We start from the raw sequence: 16,144 nt of genomic DNA, 5'->3' as shown, positions 1-16,144 counted from the left end.
CTGTTTCGTTTCCATGGAGCAGACTTTCTTGTCATTTTTAACGTGGTCTTGAGTTCTCTGAAGATCTTTCAGATTGTTTTTATTTTTTTGACATTGGTGGCTTTTTCACTCGTTTTCAATCCAGGCCCTCGTACCTGTCTGTTTTTAAAGCTATGTTTTTGTTAGTTCAGCTGCATAACTCTGACCTCTGAGTCATTCATGCATAAAAAAGCTCCTTGCAGATGAAACTGTGTTGTCTCTACACATAACAGACAACCTAGCAAAGAGACTATTTTAGATGATCTCTTCATGTCACAAAAACATTTGGTCTCATTTCTTTACTGTCCTCACTTGAATCTGTGAAAAGTACCCAAGATAACACACTTTGACATAAAATAGTATTTTTGTACCAACAAAATAGCTCAATAGCTGTGAGCTGAAGAGCTGGCTTATCTCAGAAAAAAATTTGAGGAAACTGAACAAGAATCAGGAAAAAAGTAAAGACCTGATTCAGGATCTGAAAGATGTATTTGGACCCTCAGCTGATCCATCTGCTGTTCACTGAAGCTTCAGCAGAAATGATCTCAGTCGAAGGACAGCTGTCAAGAAGCCAAGACTGAGGTATTAAATTACACAAGAACTGGACTGAAAATCAGAGCAACGGGTGTGATGGTGTGAGGAATATAAATTTGAAAAGGTTTGTTTCAAATCATGGTCAGTATGTACGAGGAGGTCAGGGGGGGGTCCGACAGTGAGTCTGCAGCCATCTGTGAAGCAGGGTGGGGGGTTGAGCTGCATTTCAGCCAGTGGTGCTGGGATCTTGTCATGAATGCAGTACCATCAGATTTTGATCCACCATGGAGTAACATGGGGAGAGCATGGCAGTGAGGCACACAGGGGAACACCATCAGTGTCCCCAGACCTCAGCATTACTTGGGCAGTGTGGGATCATCCTGATAGAGAACAAAAGGCAGAAACATCCAAAGAAGAGCTTAGAACATCCTGGAGAACCCACCTGAGAGAGAGTTGAGTCTGTGCTGAAGGATAAAGGCGCTCACACCTAATGATGACCGTTAGAAATGTGCAAACTGTTTCATATTCTGCATTTCTGTGTATGTCTGCACGTTTCAGTACATCTCTGCACCTTTTTCCTATTTTCAAAGGAAAATTTAAAAAAAATACACGAGGAGTGGCTCAAATAATAAAATGACCAAATAGTATATGTCACGATTAACTCCCGCTATTAAAAAATGAAACTGACAACTTTATTATTTTTGTATCCAAACATTCAGTGTGTTGTGTCGGTGCCTCTCATCCCCCCTCACTTCCAGGAGCAGCGTGAGCGTGCAGGACCCCTTCTCAGAGGTGAGCGACCCGGCCTTCCAGAAGCGGACTCCCGCCCTGCCCCCCTCGGCTACGTACCAGCAGGGCCTCAGCATGCCTGACATGATGATGAGGATGCAGTACGATGCCAAGGACCCCTTCGCCGGGATGAGGAAGAGTGAGTGAGACACATGCAGTAATAAACCTTCACCCAAACCCGATTCTCCATTTTTATTTTCCTTAATTGAACTTTGAGGGAACAGCGTTGTTCTGAGATTCATTTAATCCACAGGTACGACAAATTAGGGGGGTCGTTCTCAACTTCATCCTTAAACTGTGCAAAAGCTTTCATTTCACTTTGTCAAAGTGAATCGTGTACCCCAAAGACAGTGGGCTTTCATCTGTTTCAGTGGTCTAATTCATTATCTTGTCACTGTGTTATCTCACATCAGGACAGATGTGAGTGTGTGTGTGTGAGTGTGTGTGTGTGTGTTTTCCTACTAGAACTATGAAACGAGATGAGAACTGTTTGTCGCTTTATCCAAAACACACCAGCTCGTTTTAAGTTCTTGTAGCTTAGTCTTCGTCTCATCCTAACTTTGTTCCTCCTTTTCATCCTCTTGTTTCCAACCTTTCATCCTGCCCCCCGCTGTGAAGCACCTGCTTCAACCAACTCGTGCGGTTTGGTTTTCAGAACAAACAGGAGTTTTAGAAAGAATGGCTGCTCCTCTGAAGGCTGGCGAGAATGGAGTCTGAATGAATAATATGGTGGATGATGGCTGCATAACAACTCAGAACAATAGGTTTAATCATGCAAAGTGCAGAATATTCATAGAGGCATGCTGCCACCTGCTGGTCAGCAGAAACATGGTTCGTGCATTCAGAAATGCACATTTAGCTGCTGTTGGATATTTCCAAGAGAATGAAACCATTTCCCCTCCTTGTTCTTTAACTGCTATATTGTCACGCGTTCATACAATTTAGATTATTAGGTCCAGTCTAAGGTCTTTGCTTTCCTTCCTCCACAGTGGCAGGAGCCGATCCTTATATTCCAGCCCAGATGCCCGGAAGCGGTATGCAGGACATGTATGGTCGACCCCCATCAGCCCTGAGCATGAGCCAAAGGTCACAGTACCCGTACGGGCCGGGCTACGACAGGAGGTAAAAAAACACAAAGTGGGGGAATCAGTTTCCTCTTATTTATTCTGTCCTGAACGTCGAGCCGTGGCATACTGCACAGCATCAGTAAAGCATGTCCTGCTGTCTTTAGGCCGGACCATATGATGGGGATGGAGGGGACCATGGGGCCCCCTGGGAGTCAGAACAACATGGGACCTTCCAACAGTGAGGGCAGCATGTACTCGCCCAGCAGATACTCCTCACAGCACAGGTCAGCGCTCTCGTACGTGTCTCCAGCAGAGCGTGCGTGCCTCTCTGGAGGCCTGTGCTCTGTAACAATCAGTGAGTGATACTCTCTTTCCCCTCTGTCCTCTGCTTCAGACACGACGGCTACGGTCAGCAGTATTCCAGCGTGCCGTACGGGATGCATCCATCTGGGATGTACCCACAGCAGCAGGTGAGACAGCTCGTCACGGCGCTCTCAGTCAGAGCTTTACCGTAATCATACCTGCTGTAAACACGACGTTTGATTAGAGTGTCAAATCTCAGCCCAGAGATAATAAATTAATAAGATAACAGCACAGTGGGTGGGATGTGTTTTGTGACTGTGGTTGTTTCTTGTTGTCATTATGATCACAATCAATTTCTGCTTTTTTGAACCATCAGAATGAAGTAAAGCAGAGCGATGATTGCTTGTTTTGAGTCCTAATAATGACCCTCATGAATGGGCCAATCAATGGTCCTCTCTCGCACGTCATTTGTCAAACTGAAGATTATTAGCGACGTAATTATGGTATCGAGTAGAACTGTTTCTTTGTGTCTCGGAGGAAAATGGTGTGAGATAATTGGCCATTAGGTGACCGCTCTGAGCAGAAGCCATCGCGTGTTTTTGCGGCGTCCTGCTGCGTTTCTGCCACACGAGCGTGGTTTCAGATTTAGTTCACAACTCAGAATATTTCAGAGTCTTTGATAGATCGGCGGAGCTCCCGGCTGGAGGTGTAATGGAGCATCGCAGTAAAATAATTATGGTAATGGAAGTACGAGCCGCGCGCCACACCTCTCGCCCACTAACAGGTGGATGTGAAGGAAAATGGATGCTCTCGTGAGCTTCATGTGCACGTCTCATGGAAGCATGTTTTCATCGTGTGATTGCTTTTTGTTAAGCGTCGTCGCTAACAATCTCCCCCGTTGCTTCAGCAGGGCTACAAGCGTCCGCTGGATGGAATGTACGGCCCCCCGCCCAAGAGACACGAGGGCGACATGTACGCCATGCAGTACACCAACCAGCAGCCGGACATGTACAACCACTACGGCAGCAGTTACTCTGAACACAGACCGCTCCAGGGACAGTTCCCCTACCCGTACCCCCGCGACCGTATGGCCTCCTCGGGCCAGAGCCAGCACAGTATGCTGGGTGGGGGCCCCCCTCCTAATCACGCTGCCGACGGGCCCAACATGTGGCCTTCGAGGACAGACCTCGGCTACCCCTACCCCAGCAGGCCGGGATCACAAATGCCCCCGTACGGCTCGATAGGCAGAGACGACATGGACGGGCGGCCCGGGCCGGAGCTGTGGCACCGTCAGTCTCCGTACATGTCATCATCAGGCGGCATGCCCCCCCTGTCCTCGCGTCAGCCATCGTCTTATTCCAACTCCCCGTCCATGGCCAACCACCTGCCCAGAGCGCCGAGCCCAGGGGCCTTCCAGCGCTCCATGGACTCTCGAATGTCGCCCAGCAAAGCGCCATTCATGTCCCCCATGAAGATGCCTAAACCCGGCCTGGCCATGATGGGCTCGCAGGGCGGTGGACCTATCGGGCAGTTTCCTCCTAATCTGAGGAGGGACCTCAACTACCCACCGGGTTCAGTGGAGGGCACCCTGCCGATTCTCAAGCCTCGACGCAAGCTAACATCCAAGGACAGTGGTAAGATCGTTTTTTAGGTTCTCAGCAACAACATATTTGCAGCTTGTTTAAACCTGGTTCTTCTCCGGTGGAAGTTTTCCGTGTTTTCCAGCTGTAAAAGAAACTGTGTTTTAGCTCCCCTATCGCTGCACTGGTGCAGCTCATTGTCAGCTAACGGTAGCACAACATGAGGCAAATTTTATCAAAGAAATTACAACCATCTACTTTGGTTAGCGTCCCTCTTATCCTCAGGACGTTTGATTGCCAGTTTTTTTTCTTCCTGGTTCCAAAAATCCCGCTGTTTTAATCCCAGGAACGCCTGAGGCCTGGCGCGTGATGATGTCTCTGAAGTCTGGCCTGCTGGCAGAGAGCACGTGGGCGCTAGATACCATCAATATCCTGCTGTACGATGACAGCACAGTGGCCTCCTTTAACCTCTCCCAGGTAAAACTGACCCACAGAACAGAGCCTGTCTTTATCATCATCTTCTAGATCCTGTTTTTCTTTTGCAATAAAACTCCACAAGAGTCAAGTTAGTTATGCACCTCTGAGGTTTTGCAGTATTATATCTACTTAATTCTTGGCTCGTATTCAGAGTCTGGGACTACTTGATAGCTCGTCTGACTTCTTTCTGCTCAGCATTGATCACGTTTTATTTTTCTCTGTCCAGTTGCCTGGATTCCTCGAGCTCATCGTCGAGTACTTCCGCCGTTGCTTGATTGAGATCTTTGGCATCCTGGAAGAGTTTGAGGTGGGGACTAAGAAACGGTCCTCAAGTCCAGCGTCTGCACAGAAAGAAAGACCTGAGCGGGATTCTGGCTCTCCTGTCCAGCCTGAGCTCTCCAAAGCCGAGGAGACCCAGGTGGAGCGTGCCGAGGGCGTCACCGAGGAAGTGACACCTGTTGCTGCAGAGCCGGCCAAGGTGAACGGCGAAACAGAGGAGTCCAACATGAGCGTTAACAGGGAGGACAAGAGTGGAGAAGATGGTGAAAAGGAGGCAAAAGAAGAAGAAGAGGAGGCAGCAGAGTGTGAAGCAGAGACCGTGGATCGGCCCGTAGCAGAGGCGGAGCATAAACCCAAACAAGCCAGCAAATACGACAAGTTCCCCATCAAGATTGTTCACAAAGAGGACCTGACCGACGACATGTCCGGTTACCTCACTGAGTTTACCAGCGGGCTGCTGCACTGGCAGGCGGGTGGAGGCGACTCCACGGCACACATTCAGACACACTTTGAACCCCGGAGCGAAGCGCCCGAGGATGAAGGCAGGAGAAACAAGAGCAAACAGGAGAGCAAGATGGACCACGAAAAGAAGCAACCCCTGAAACACATCACCGCGACTATCGACGACGTTCTGTGCGCCCGCGTTGACGCCCTCACTTACGGCCACCCCGCACGCTCTTTGCCCTCTTACCCCTTCAGGGTGCACCCAGATGGGGAGGAGGACCACATCACCTTGCTGGAGGATGAGCCACGCTGCCTGGACGAGGCTCCGCTCACCACCACGTCTGCCTGGCAGGACTCGCTGTCCAAGCGGTGCACCTGCGTCTCCAACATCGTCCGGAGTCTGTCCTTTATCCCGGGGAATGACTTGGACATGTCCCGCCACCCTGCTCTGGTTCTTCTGCTGGGCAGGCTGCTTCTGCTGCACCACGTGCACCCCGAGAGGAACAGGTTACCTCCCAGCTTCCAAAGAGACGAGCAGCAGGAGCGGGGGCTGTCGAGCAGTAAGGACGAGTGGTGGTGGGAGTGTCTGAGTCTGCTCAGGGAGAACGCCATGGTCACTCTGGCCAACATCGCTGGCCAGTTGGATCTCTCCACTTACCCAGATACCATCTGCCTTCCCATCCTGGACGGCCTCCTCCACTGGATGGTTTGCCCCTCAACCGAAGCCCAGGACCCCTTTCCGTCGGCAGGACCCCATTCCCAGCTCACCCCCCAGAGGCTGGTGCTGGAATGCCTCTGCAAGCTGAGCATCCAGGAGGGCAACATGGACCTCCTGCTGGCGACGCCGCCGTTCAGCCGACAGGAGAAACTGTTCACGGTCCTGGTGCGCTACGTGGGTCAGAGGAAGGCCCAGGTGTACAGGGAGATGGCGGTGGCTGTGCTCTCCCACCTGGCACAGGGAGACCCCACAGCGGCGCGTGCCATAGCCATGCAGAAGGGCAGCGTGGGTAACCTGGTAGTTTTCTTGGAGGACGGCGTTAGCATGGCGCAGTATCAGCAGAACCCTCACAGCCTGCTGCACATGGGCCATCCTCCCATGGACCCGCCCAGTATAAACATGATGTGCAGAGCAGCTAAAGGCCTGCTGGCTATGGCCAAAGTGCAAGAGAACAAGAAAGAGTTTGTACTGTATGAAAGCAGATTATTAGACATCTCCATCTCCTCGGTGCTCAATGTGGGAGTGGTCGCCATTATTTGCCAAGTCCTGTTTCACTTGGGGAAGTTATGACATGAGGAGAGGCGGGACTGGCGCGGCACACGCTGAGGCTATTTCTGTGGTTTTTCTATTTTTATTTATTAAAATGACAGAAAATGTTTGTGTTTTTTTAAAAGAAGTATCCACATAAACAAAATGTCTCTATCTATATACATATATATATATATGTATAGCTTCTGGGCGATGTCGGGATTTGAAAGCTCGTTTTAATACAAATATTTAATACCTGCTGGTGTCGGATTGCTGCGTTTGGTTTGGCATTATTTTCTTTTCTTCCTTTGTTTACTTTTTCAGCCAAAGCTGCCACCAGATCTTGGTGCTCGATTCTGTGGTTCCTTTAGAGTCGATGAGATGTTTTTCAGTTTTATAAACGCCAATATGCTCATCAACTTTTTGTTAATGGAGAGTATTTATTTAAAATGTGACACTGTACAGTAGTTTGAACTTTTTGCCAACAGCGGTGGAGGAAAAAAACACAAAGAAAACACTGAGTTTTTAAACTGAAACGTCTCCATCGCTGGAACATACGTTGTGCAATAGGACTTGGAGCAAGTTGTCCCTTTGAAAACCAGAGGATGTAAAAGCTTCTGACACCTGCAGTGTGCGCTCAAGGCCACGAGGAGGCAGCATTGCACCAGCCAATCGACATCAGAGAAGAGCATCCGTCAGAGAAGCGTCTAATTTATCAATCATAGCCTCAATGACTTTCACAGATGAACTTTGTGTTTCCTGATCACTTGTGTTATGTCTGTATTTTTTCATCACTGTGTATATAAACTGTTGTACACACGATTCTTTCGGTCTTTATCTAGCATAGCAGGAGACGGGACTTTCTGACTATTATAACAAATGCTTTTATTGTTGGTAAATTTGGTATTGTTATTATACATATTTTGTTAATGGGGTCAAATATTTGAACATGGCAGATGTATCTGATGTTTCACCGTTCAAAAAAAACACACAAAAACAACAAAAAAAGAAGAAAAAAAATCCTGTATGCGTTGTATTATAGCTGAGAAAACAATCGCTTTGGTAATGAAACGTGGAAGTGGCAGGGTGAGGGGATGACTGTGGAGACGCCATGCGAGGGAACCGAACATGTTTCTGTTTGTTCACGTCCTGCGTTCATGTCAGTGGGCATATTTTTGAATCTACACGATGCTCGAAAACAAAACACGTGAAAAGATCAAAACATCCTGAAAGCTCATTGTAAAAAATGCCTTTTTTCATATGACTCCTGTCTTTTATTCAGTATACACATTTATACTCTGTGCTGCACATGTCACAAATAAATGTACGATGAACATCGTTAAGCACTGGAGACGTTGCATTATGTCCAGACAATCTTAGGCCAATAAAACAAACATCAACTGCTTACGTGGGCTGTCTTTTATTGGCTGCGTCCAGATTCTTCGTGGCACAGATTCAAAAAGGTGCTGAAAACATCTGAGAGTTTGGTCCAAGCTGAGATGATAGCATCTCACAGTTCCTGCAGATTTGTCATTTGCATCCGTAGCGAGAATCCCCCGTTGATTCTGTTGGATTGAGATCTGGACACTGTGGAGGCCGTTTGAGTGCAGTGAACTCAACAAACCAGTTTGAGAGAATTTGAGCTTCATGACTTGGTGTGTAGAAGATGGTAGACTGGTCTAAAGGGACGGACGTTGCTCGGGTAGGCTGTGGAGCTTTAATGATGCTCAGCTGGTGCTCAGGGGCCCAAACTGTGCCGAGAAAATATCCCCACATCGTCACACCCCCACCATCCTATCCTTGTAATGATCAGCTGTTGGTACGAGGCAGGATGGATCCATGCTTCTGGTTGTTTACACCGAACTCTGACTCTAATCCAAATGTTGCAGCAGAGAAACCCTCATCGGATCCCGAAACGTTCCATCGTCTGTTGTCCAGTTTTGGCGAGCCTGTGTGAATTGTAGCTCCAGTTCTCCTCTGACATCAACAAGGATTTTCTCCTGGAGAGCCGCTGCTCACTGGATTTTTATGTGAACCATAGTTGTTTGGGAAAGTCCAGCAGATCAGCCTGCCTGGCACCAACAACCTCACCACATTCAAAACGCCTCAGCAGCTCGTCTTCACCACCACCCAAAAACATCTATGAGGTGCAGCCATATGATTGGCTGATACATATTTGTGTTAATGCAAAAACATCCAATGGTTTCCCTAATAAAGTGTATAAGTGAGCACGGTGATAAGTTGCTGTTGGGAAGAGTAAACAGCACAATGTGATGATTCTCCTGAAAGCTGACTGTTCCTTGGACAACGTTACAAACTGTACATCACAGCAACTCTCAGGCTGTGTGTCTAACGCAGGTCTTGGCATCAGTCCCGCCCTTCAGATAGAGTCAGATTTTATTGTGTCATGGATCATCTCACTCTTCAGGCGCTGCAGAAACACCAGCTCTCAGATTCACTGGACTCAAAGCCAGCGCTTTAAAGCCAAACTAATGTCCTCCAGAGACTTCATCTCACAGCCTCGATCCGGTAAACATACAAGTATTTATATTACAAGTATTAATATCAAGTAGAAAGTGTACTACTGGGTGCCATGAGAACAGTTGTATTACTCCGTCTGGACGTTTCCTCATAGCCGCGGCGAAAAGACAGCTGTTTGTCATTGTTCTTTAATGTGGTTTGTTTGTTTTCCACTACACACACAATGCTAAGTTCTCATATTTGTCCTGGCATTCCTCTGTATGTACTGTCACGTTGTTGTTTAGCACAACTGAGGTCCTGGATGAAGGTGTTATAGCCCAAACAGATCTATCGAGCAGTCGCTGCACGGCCACTGAAAATCAGGCCTGTTGACACCATGCAGGGTTTAGCTCAGTTATTTACACCCATTTTCTTAGTTAACTCTGCTAATTGTGATTAAAAATATTCTGTTTTTGTGCTGCACACTTAGATCAATGGAGCATGGGAGGTACAGCTACCCCGTCTCTTTGCTGCTGCTTCCCATCTGTTATACACATTACTCCCTCGCTTTCAGAAAGTCTCCATAATTAACAGTTTCACTCATTTTGGTTTCATTTATTTTACAGTTTGCTTTGGAATTAGTTCATTAAAATGTGCAAAATTAACCAGCACAGTTAAATCAAAGAACTGAGCTGGATTTAGATTTGTAGCATCTGAAAAAGTCTTTTTAGAGATGGAATTATATTTATTCTAATCTGCTCTCAGAGGAGGAACACTGAGCTCATAAAACCTTACATATGTGCATATCATCATCATAGTTTAGTCCGACAATATAAGGAACAGTCACTCTGTGCTTCCCCCTGTTTTCAAGCTTTTCACATTAAAACACTCACAGTTTGTGTTTGACCTTAAACAACTCGAGCTTTACAAGCTTTTACTTTACGAGTCCACAGAAACATCTCAATCTTACATCAAAGATGATAATGTTGTGACGAATGATGGAAAGCTAATTTCTTATTCTCTCCAGAAATCTGCTAATCTGCTGTGTTTCATTAATTATCACAGGTTATAAAGGTTCCTCTGTTAATGAAGACATGCACATGTGCAAACACGATCATCAGAAGTGCTTTTAGGAGCAGAAACTCATGACTGATGCACTCTGTGTCCCCCCTGACTTTAATGCATCCTCTTGCAGCGTTTCCAAGAAGGACACAAACCATCAGCCACTCATCTATCCCAGGGTGTTTGAGTTTTTACTGAATAGAGTCTACAGTTTGTTTGGTGTTTTCTCTTTTTTGTGTCTCCCCAGTGTCGTTACTTCCTCTATAGTTGGAATTTGACGTCTCTCTCTCGTCTTCCTTTGCCAGGGGAAACATGGGCATGAAATCAAGTCCTATTTTAAGCTGATTTTAATAATAACATTCCTGAGGTTAACTACACAGCCGATAAGTGGTCCCATCACAGGTTTGGCTTCAAAGAATGAGAGCGAGTCTGGCTGCTTGGCAGCAGAGAAGCGTGATCACTCATCTTCGTCTTATTTAACTCTTACTGACACTTTGAAATCAATTACAGGCTGCCTGAGACATGGTTAACAGTTTGATTGATCTCTAACTGAAGCCAGTTTCTGCAGAGAAGGAAATGACTGATATGCTTCTGAGCGCATCTTACAGGTACACACCTGCACATTATAAATAGCACCCACATACTTCAGAGTGTTTTTGATTTCAGCCCGTTATTCAGAGTTTGGAGGGAAAGTGGGCTGCTGTACTTTTTTGGTGATGGAGGATGTGTTTCACGTAGGCAGCCAAGTGCAGGAGAAAACCTCCCACTCTCCCGTGCCTCTGAAAAGCTGAGTCACTGAGCTCTGACAGGATGGATGTGGTGGCCGGGAGGAAACCGAGCCTGTCATTGGCTACCGCTGGCTGGGGTCCGCTGCCTTGCTGCCTCTCACTGCTCTTGTAGGTAGATTAATGAGCACTGGGTGGAAACAAAACAGACAGGACTGACCTTTCTAGTGATGTGCTACAGTACACGTAAGGCAGCAGTGATGAGTCAGGTTTGACTTCATCCGGTAATTTTGACTATAGAGAGTATATTAGCCCCCTGATGAGGCTTTGATCTCGCCGTGTTCTTTCATCCAGTCCAGCTTTTTAAACTGAACAATACTGTCTGCACGAGGCCTTGGCAGGATGTAAGTCAAGCCTATGTTGTTCTTGGACTCTGACTCAAGGGGCCTATCATGTCCACCCGTTTGCCAACACAAACACGGCTCCTGCCGTATGTCATCGGGCTGCTTAACGAGCTCCGTGGTTAAAGAATTAGTCTGCAGGCCTTACAGATCATTAGCAGCCATTACAAACATCCACAGCTTTGCAGCAGATCAAGTGTGGCATGTGCCACTTGGTGGATTCACATGGCCGGTGGTGGAAGCTTTGCAGATGCATGACGGAAGCATGTCGCAGCAGGGTAAAAGACCACTTCCTCGGAAAGCACACCGTGGCTGCTCACTCTGCACTCACACGGGGGGGAGCGTGTTAAACCTACAGCCTGAGACCGGGCACGGCATGGCTAACACGAAACCCAGCTTTCACATCAAAAATGCATTTGCAGGCTAGAAAAGTGAAACGAGAACACACAGTTTCCCTCTTTGCATGGTGTTTGATTCTGGCCAATTAAGTCTTCTCACATTAGAGGAAAAGCAGCAGAGCCCCTTTCAGAGAAAGTGGATAATTGCAGCCAATGACTGATGATGAGGAGGTGTGTGTGTGTGAGGGGAGCATGGATGGCAGAAGAACTGTGGGCTGATGATGAAATCATCTGTACTAATCTAGCCGAACAGGAAATTGCATCACTGCTGAACTGCACTTGGCATCTCAGCAAGCACGAGTTATGTGCAGCATGGCTGCCTGTTTTCAGTAGAAACAGTAAATATGAGCAGTGGTGGCTCCATTTAACAAACAATTTACTCTCAGCAAATGTTTGTTGTCTTCAGCGCTCTTCCTTCCTGGTTAACCTCCGTGTTAGGACGTTTCTGAGGACATGCTGTGGGACATTTTTGAAGGTTGATGTCTCTTTGCAGGTGAGGACTATAAAGAGACCTTCAACCTAATATATAGAGTTTGCTGGAGGACACTTAAACCTGTGACACACAATATTTCACTGACTTACTGACCATTTTATTAGAGTTGGCTGAAATCATCAGTGTAATATGAGAACCTTAATATCAGTGGTCTGTGTTATATGCACTGCGTATATGAATTATTGTCTCACCCTGCAGCTGCGCAAAAGACCAGTACACATTTAACTGACTGGAACTGCAGCAAAGTAATAATACAGTGAATATGAAGTGACTATATATAAATGCTGCTTCAGCTGTGCTGTCATCAGTTTTAAAGAAACAGTCATGATAGAAATCTATGGTGAAACTTTCTTTTATTTAGTTTCTTTGCTTGTTGCAGTACCACAGCAGGCCACTTGGATCTGCTTCTCTGGGTCCACCTTAAGCTGTGTATACACTCACACTGCACGTAGTCATCACAGCCGTAGGAACATAAATAAACCTGCACTCTTTTCAATGGCCACCAAAAACTAAACAATTGTGCTCATTGGCTAACAATGTTCGACTGACATTTGAATTTATTTAAGTTAAATTCAGTTTTATTTATAAAGTTCCAAATAACTAATGACTAAATGCAAAAAAATGAATTTCATATCTGAACACAGACATGAGAGGGAAGGTGAGAAGTGAGTGAAGAGGAAACAATGCATCATGGGAATCCCCAGCAGCCTATGTCTATTGCAGCATAACTAAGGGAGGATTCAGGGTCACCTGGTCCAGCCCTAACTATGTGCTTTAGCAAAAAGGAAAGTTTGAAGCCTAATCTTGAAAGTAGAGATAGTGTCTGTCTCCCGAATCCAAACTGGAAGCTGGTTCCACAGAAGAGGGGCCTGAAAACTGAAGGCTCTGCCTCCCATTGTACTTTTAAATACTCTAGGAACAACAAGTAAGCCTGCAGTGCGAGAGCGAAGTGCTCTAATAGGGTGATATGGTACTACAAGGTCATTAAGATAAGATGGGGCCTTATTATTTAAGACCTTGTATGTGAGGAGCAGGATTTTGAATGTGTGTTTTAGAGCCAAAAGCTCCCATCATAGGACAAGTGGGTGGATCGCTACATTAAATTAGCAAGCTCTGTACGGGTGCATTGCTCAGGCACAGATACTTTCTAATTAGTGCTCAGTAACACACTCATTTAGAACGAGACTGGAGGAAGAGAAGTTTTTGGCACTTTGGCTTCATTCCTCAGCAGTGGAGTTTGCTGTTTGGGTACTCACTGTGGAAAAAACCAAAACAAACCCTAGTGGCACAAGCGAAGGTAAAACATGCAGAACAAAATGTTTGAGATGCCAACAAAGAAGAAAATTGAGTTGAGTTGGTGCAGCAGAAGCTTGTTTGTTTGATATCTGACTCCTATCACAACAGCTGCAAAGGAGCTGCAGCGCAGAAATGAACGTCAGAGGAAACAGTCATGCCTCTTGGCCCCGATTCACTGGAGGAACCTGTAAAACTGCTAAAGTCTCACAGTGTGTAGGCACCTTTAATCTGATTTACTCAGCCCACCTGTGGTTTGTATCACCATTCAATTCTAGCAGTGTACTAATCTTCAAAAATAGATCCTATCTGTCCAATTAGCCATTCAGATATAGTTTTTAAGCAGAGTCTGAATAACTGAGGCTGTCTGTATTCACACCTTTAAAGGATTATTCTGCCCGGTGGCTTTTGGTGTGTTATGGTGGAGCTGTGCACAAAGAAATATAGTCAATGAGGCCTTGGCTAGAGCCTACACTGCCAGTGCTTATTAAAAGGATCAAAACTATAGCTGTCTTTATTTGTTATCTTTCTACTGTATTGGAAATACAGCAAGGTGTTCAAAGTACAACTTATCCCCAACATTAGGTTGGGTTTTTACAGTCTGGCAACATTTGAGCTATCATCTGATAACAGAAGGAAAACCAGCGTCTGTGTTTGAAAAGTTAAACCAGGATTTTTCTAATGACCAGCAGGAGGCAGCTTTTTGTGTTACAAATAAAAAGTCGGATTCTGTACACATGTATGGGATATTAGCCTGTGCTCCTGTAATCTATGACTTCAGTAAGACGTCTTCCATGACTTTATGGTCTCACTTGCTAGTTTAAGGTCTCATTTAAGGTTTAAGGTCACATTAGTATCAAGAAGGAGAATACAGCAGGCTATGCAATAAGATGGGCCTACTTTAACGGGACAATAGACAATAACATTTCAATTCAACTTTATTTATACAGAACCAAATCACAACAACCCGGAGCTGAGTGTCTTTGGTTTTGCCATGTCTGGTGTTTTGTGATTGGGAAGAGAGGTGAACTGGGTCACTGAGCATAGCCTGAATCATCCTCCTTTCTGATACCTTCAATGATGATAATTTATAGAATAAGCTGCGTTTTTTGGAGCCTTCAGTTCATCAGGAAAATGTTTACAGAGGTGAGAGACATAGGGTCATTTCCCCATAGACTTTTATAGAATCTGTCTAATTTGCAACCGCAAGTATCGCCCCCTGGTGACCACTAAAGAGAATGCAGAGTTGGGTTTTACTCTTCCTGAAGCCAACTCCACCTTTTTATACAGTCTATTGACACAGCGCAACGGTGGGGTTCAAACGGCACCCACGGTCACCTCCCCCTCTGGATACACCCCTGCTCCCGGGGATTCATTATTCCGCACCTTTCGCGAAACAACCACCCGGAGGATTCCGGAGCCCGTTTTGGGAAGCCTTACTTCATCGGCTCCTCCTCCCTGTGCATCTCATCAGTGTGGTGACTCGGGCTCCAGCCTGGGTGGAAGGGGAGGAGCAGGCTGACAGGCTGAGGCTGAGTGCTCTGCTCCCATGTTGATATTTGTTGTTTGCGAGGGTGGCAGCGACGTGCGTGGACAGGAACACGATGTGAGCGGAGGGCTGTCGACTGGCCTGGCAGCGCGTTTACCGGGAAAAGCTGTAACTTTTCTTCCAAATCCCTGGCTGGATGTTGACGGTATCCGCGGATGGTTGCTGTAGAAACAGTTGGCCATATGGCTGCTCGGTCGGTGTTGAGCGCAGGGACTCGTTGAGGATGCTGGAGCTCGTCTGAGAGCACCCCGCCGTGTGTGTAGCCGTGTCTGGATTTCCCTTCGCTTCCACAACCAACTTATTTTTTTCTTTTCTTAAACCGACGAGTCAAATTAAAAACTCATTTGTTTAAACTTATTTTTTTAAAAGATGGTGTCATTCGCTTTGTCCTCGGCTCGTAACAAACCCGGGTAACGAGAGGAGAAGCTACGCGACAGCACACCGACACGACGACTTTCCCTCGGTGAGTCGGCTCGGCGGCGGGCGGAGCAGACATACACCACCCGGGATGTCTGTGACCGTTAAGCCGAGGAGTGCCCTCAAAGCTTCCCAGGGACCGTGCAGAACAGTTAGGAGTAAAAACATCGAAGTCAGTACTTGTAACTGTGTGTGGGTGAGATGACTGGCCGGAAGTCTAGTCGTTAATTGCCAGAGTTGGCCAACGTGTATAACGAGAACTTATCTCAGCAACTTGCTAGCCATGTTAGCTCCTTAGCGACACTTTGGATTCGGTTGCCGTGTCGTAGCTAGCCAGGTTGCTTGCTAACAGAGGGGCTGTTGACGTAAAGCTGTGAAATATGAGCGTAAGTTAGCTAACTTTTTTTAATAGCTAAATTTGCATTTTTTACGAACCCGGCTCCATAGCCAGGACCTGGGGAGCTACACAGGTGTAAAGTGAGCTTTAGCCGAGGTTTTATTAATAACAGGAAGTGTGTGCTGCACCCCTCACAAACTTTTTTTCTTCACCCCCACCCTGTGTTTCTGTGTCGGATAAGTTGCTCTCCTAGCCTGAATGCTAAACTGAAC

At 46.5% G+C, this 16,144-nt stretch overlaps 2 protein-coding genes across 8 annotated transcripts in view; both read left to right on the top strand.

Annotated features, from left to right (window-relative positions):
* Positions 1-8,144, top strand: part of LOC146365448 (AT-rich interactive domain-containing protein 1B-like) — a 156,832-nt gene extending 148,688 nt beyond the window's left edge. For 3 of the 5 annotated variants that reach the window (XM_084915787.1, XM_084915789.1, XM_084915785.1), the window contains 7 exons: positions 1,311-1,480; positions 2,331-2,463; positions 2,573-2,692; positions 2,803-2,878; positions 3,619-4,345; positions 4,638-4,768; positions 4,995-8,144. In XM_084915787.1, coding sequence (XP_084771913.1) covers positions 1,311-1,480; positions 2,331-2,463; positions 2,573-2,692; positions 2,803-2,878; positions 3,619-4,345; positions 4,638-4,768; positions 4,995-6,779 — 3,142 coding nt within the window. In that variant the 3' untranslated portion in view covers positions 6,780-8,144. The remainder of the gene's footprint in view (positions 1-1,310; positions 1,481-2,330; positions 2,464-2,572; positions 2,693-2,802; positions 2,879-3,618; positions 4,346-4,637; positions 4,769-4,994) is intronic. The other 2 variants (XM_084915788.1, XM_084915786.1) reach the window with 1 other exon arrangement.
* A 6,776-nt stretch (positions 8,145-14,920) lies between these two features.
* LOC146365447 (palmitoyltransferase ZDHHC14-like) overlaps positions 14,921-16,144 on the top strand; it is a 55,949-nt gene continuing 54,725 nt past the window's right edge. For 2 of the 3 annotated variants that reach the window (XM_084915792.1, XM_084915790.1), the window contains exon 1: positions 14,921-15,581. The gene's annotated coding sequence lies outside the window, so the exon portion shown is untranslated. Of the gene's footprint in view, positions 15,582-15,619; positions 15,922-16,144 lie in introns of those variants that run through there. The other variant, XM_084915791.1, reaches the window with a different exon arrangement.

Source organism: Perissodus microlepis, chromosome 19, assembly GCF_051167445.1.
Source record: "Perissodus microlepis isolate ML-2025 ecotype Zambia chromosome 19, ASM5116744v1, whole genome shotgun sequence".
Lineage (NCBI taxonomy): Eukaryota > Metazoa > Chordata > Actinopteri > Cichliformes > Cichlidae > Perissodus > Perissodus microlepis.
The sequence above is the reverse complement of the archived record's forward strand: the minus strand, read 5'-3'. Positions and strand labels throughout refer to the sequence as shown.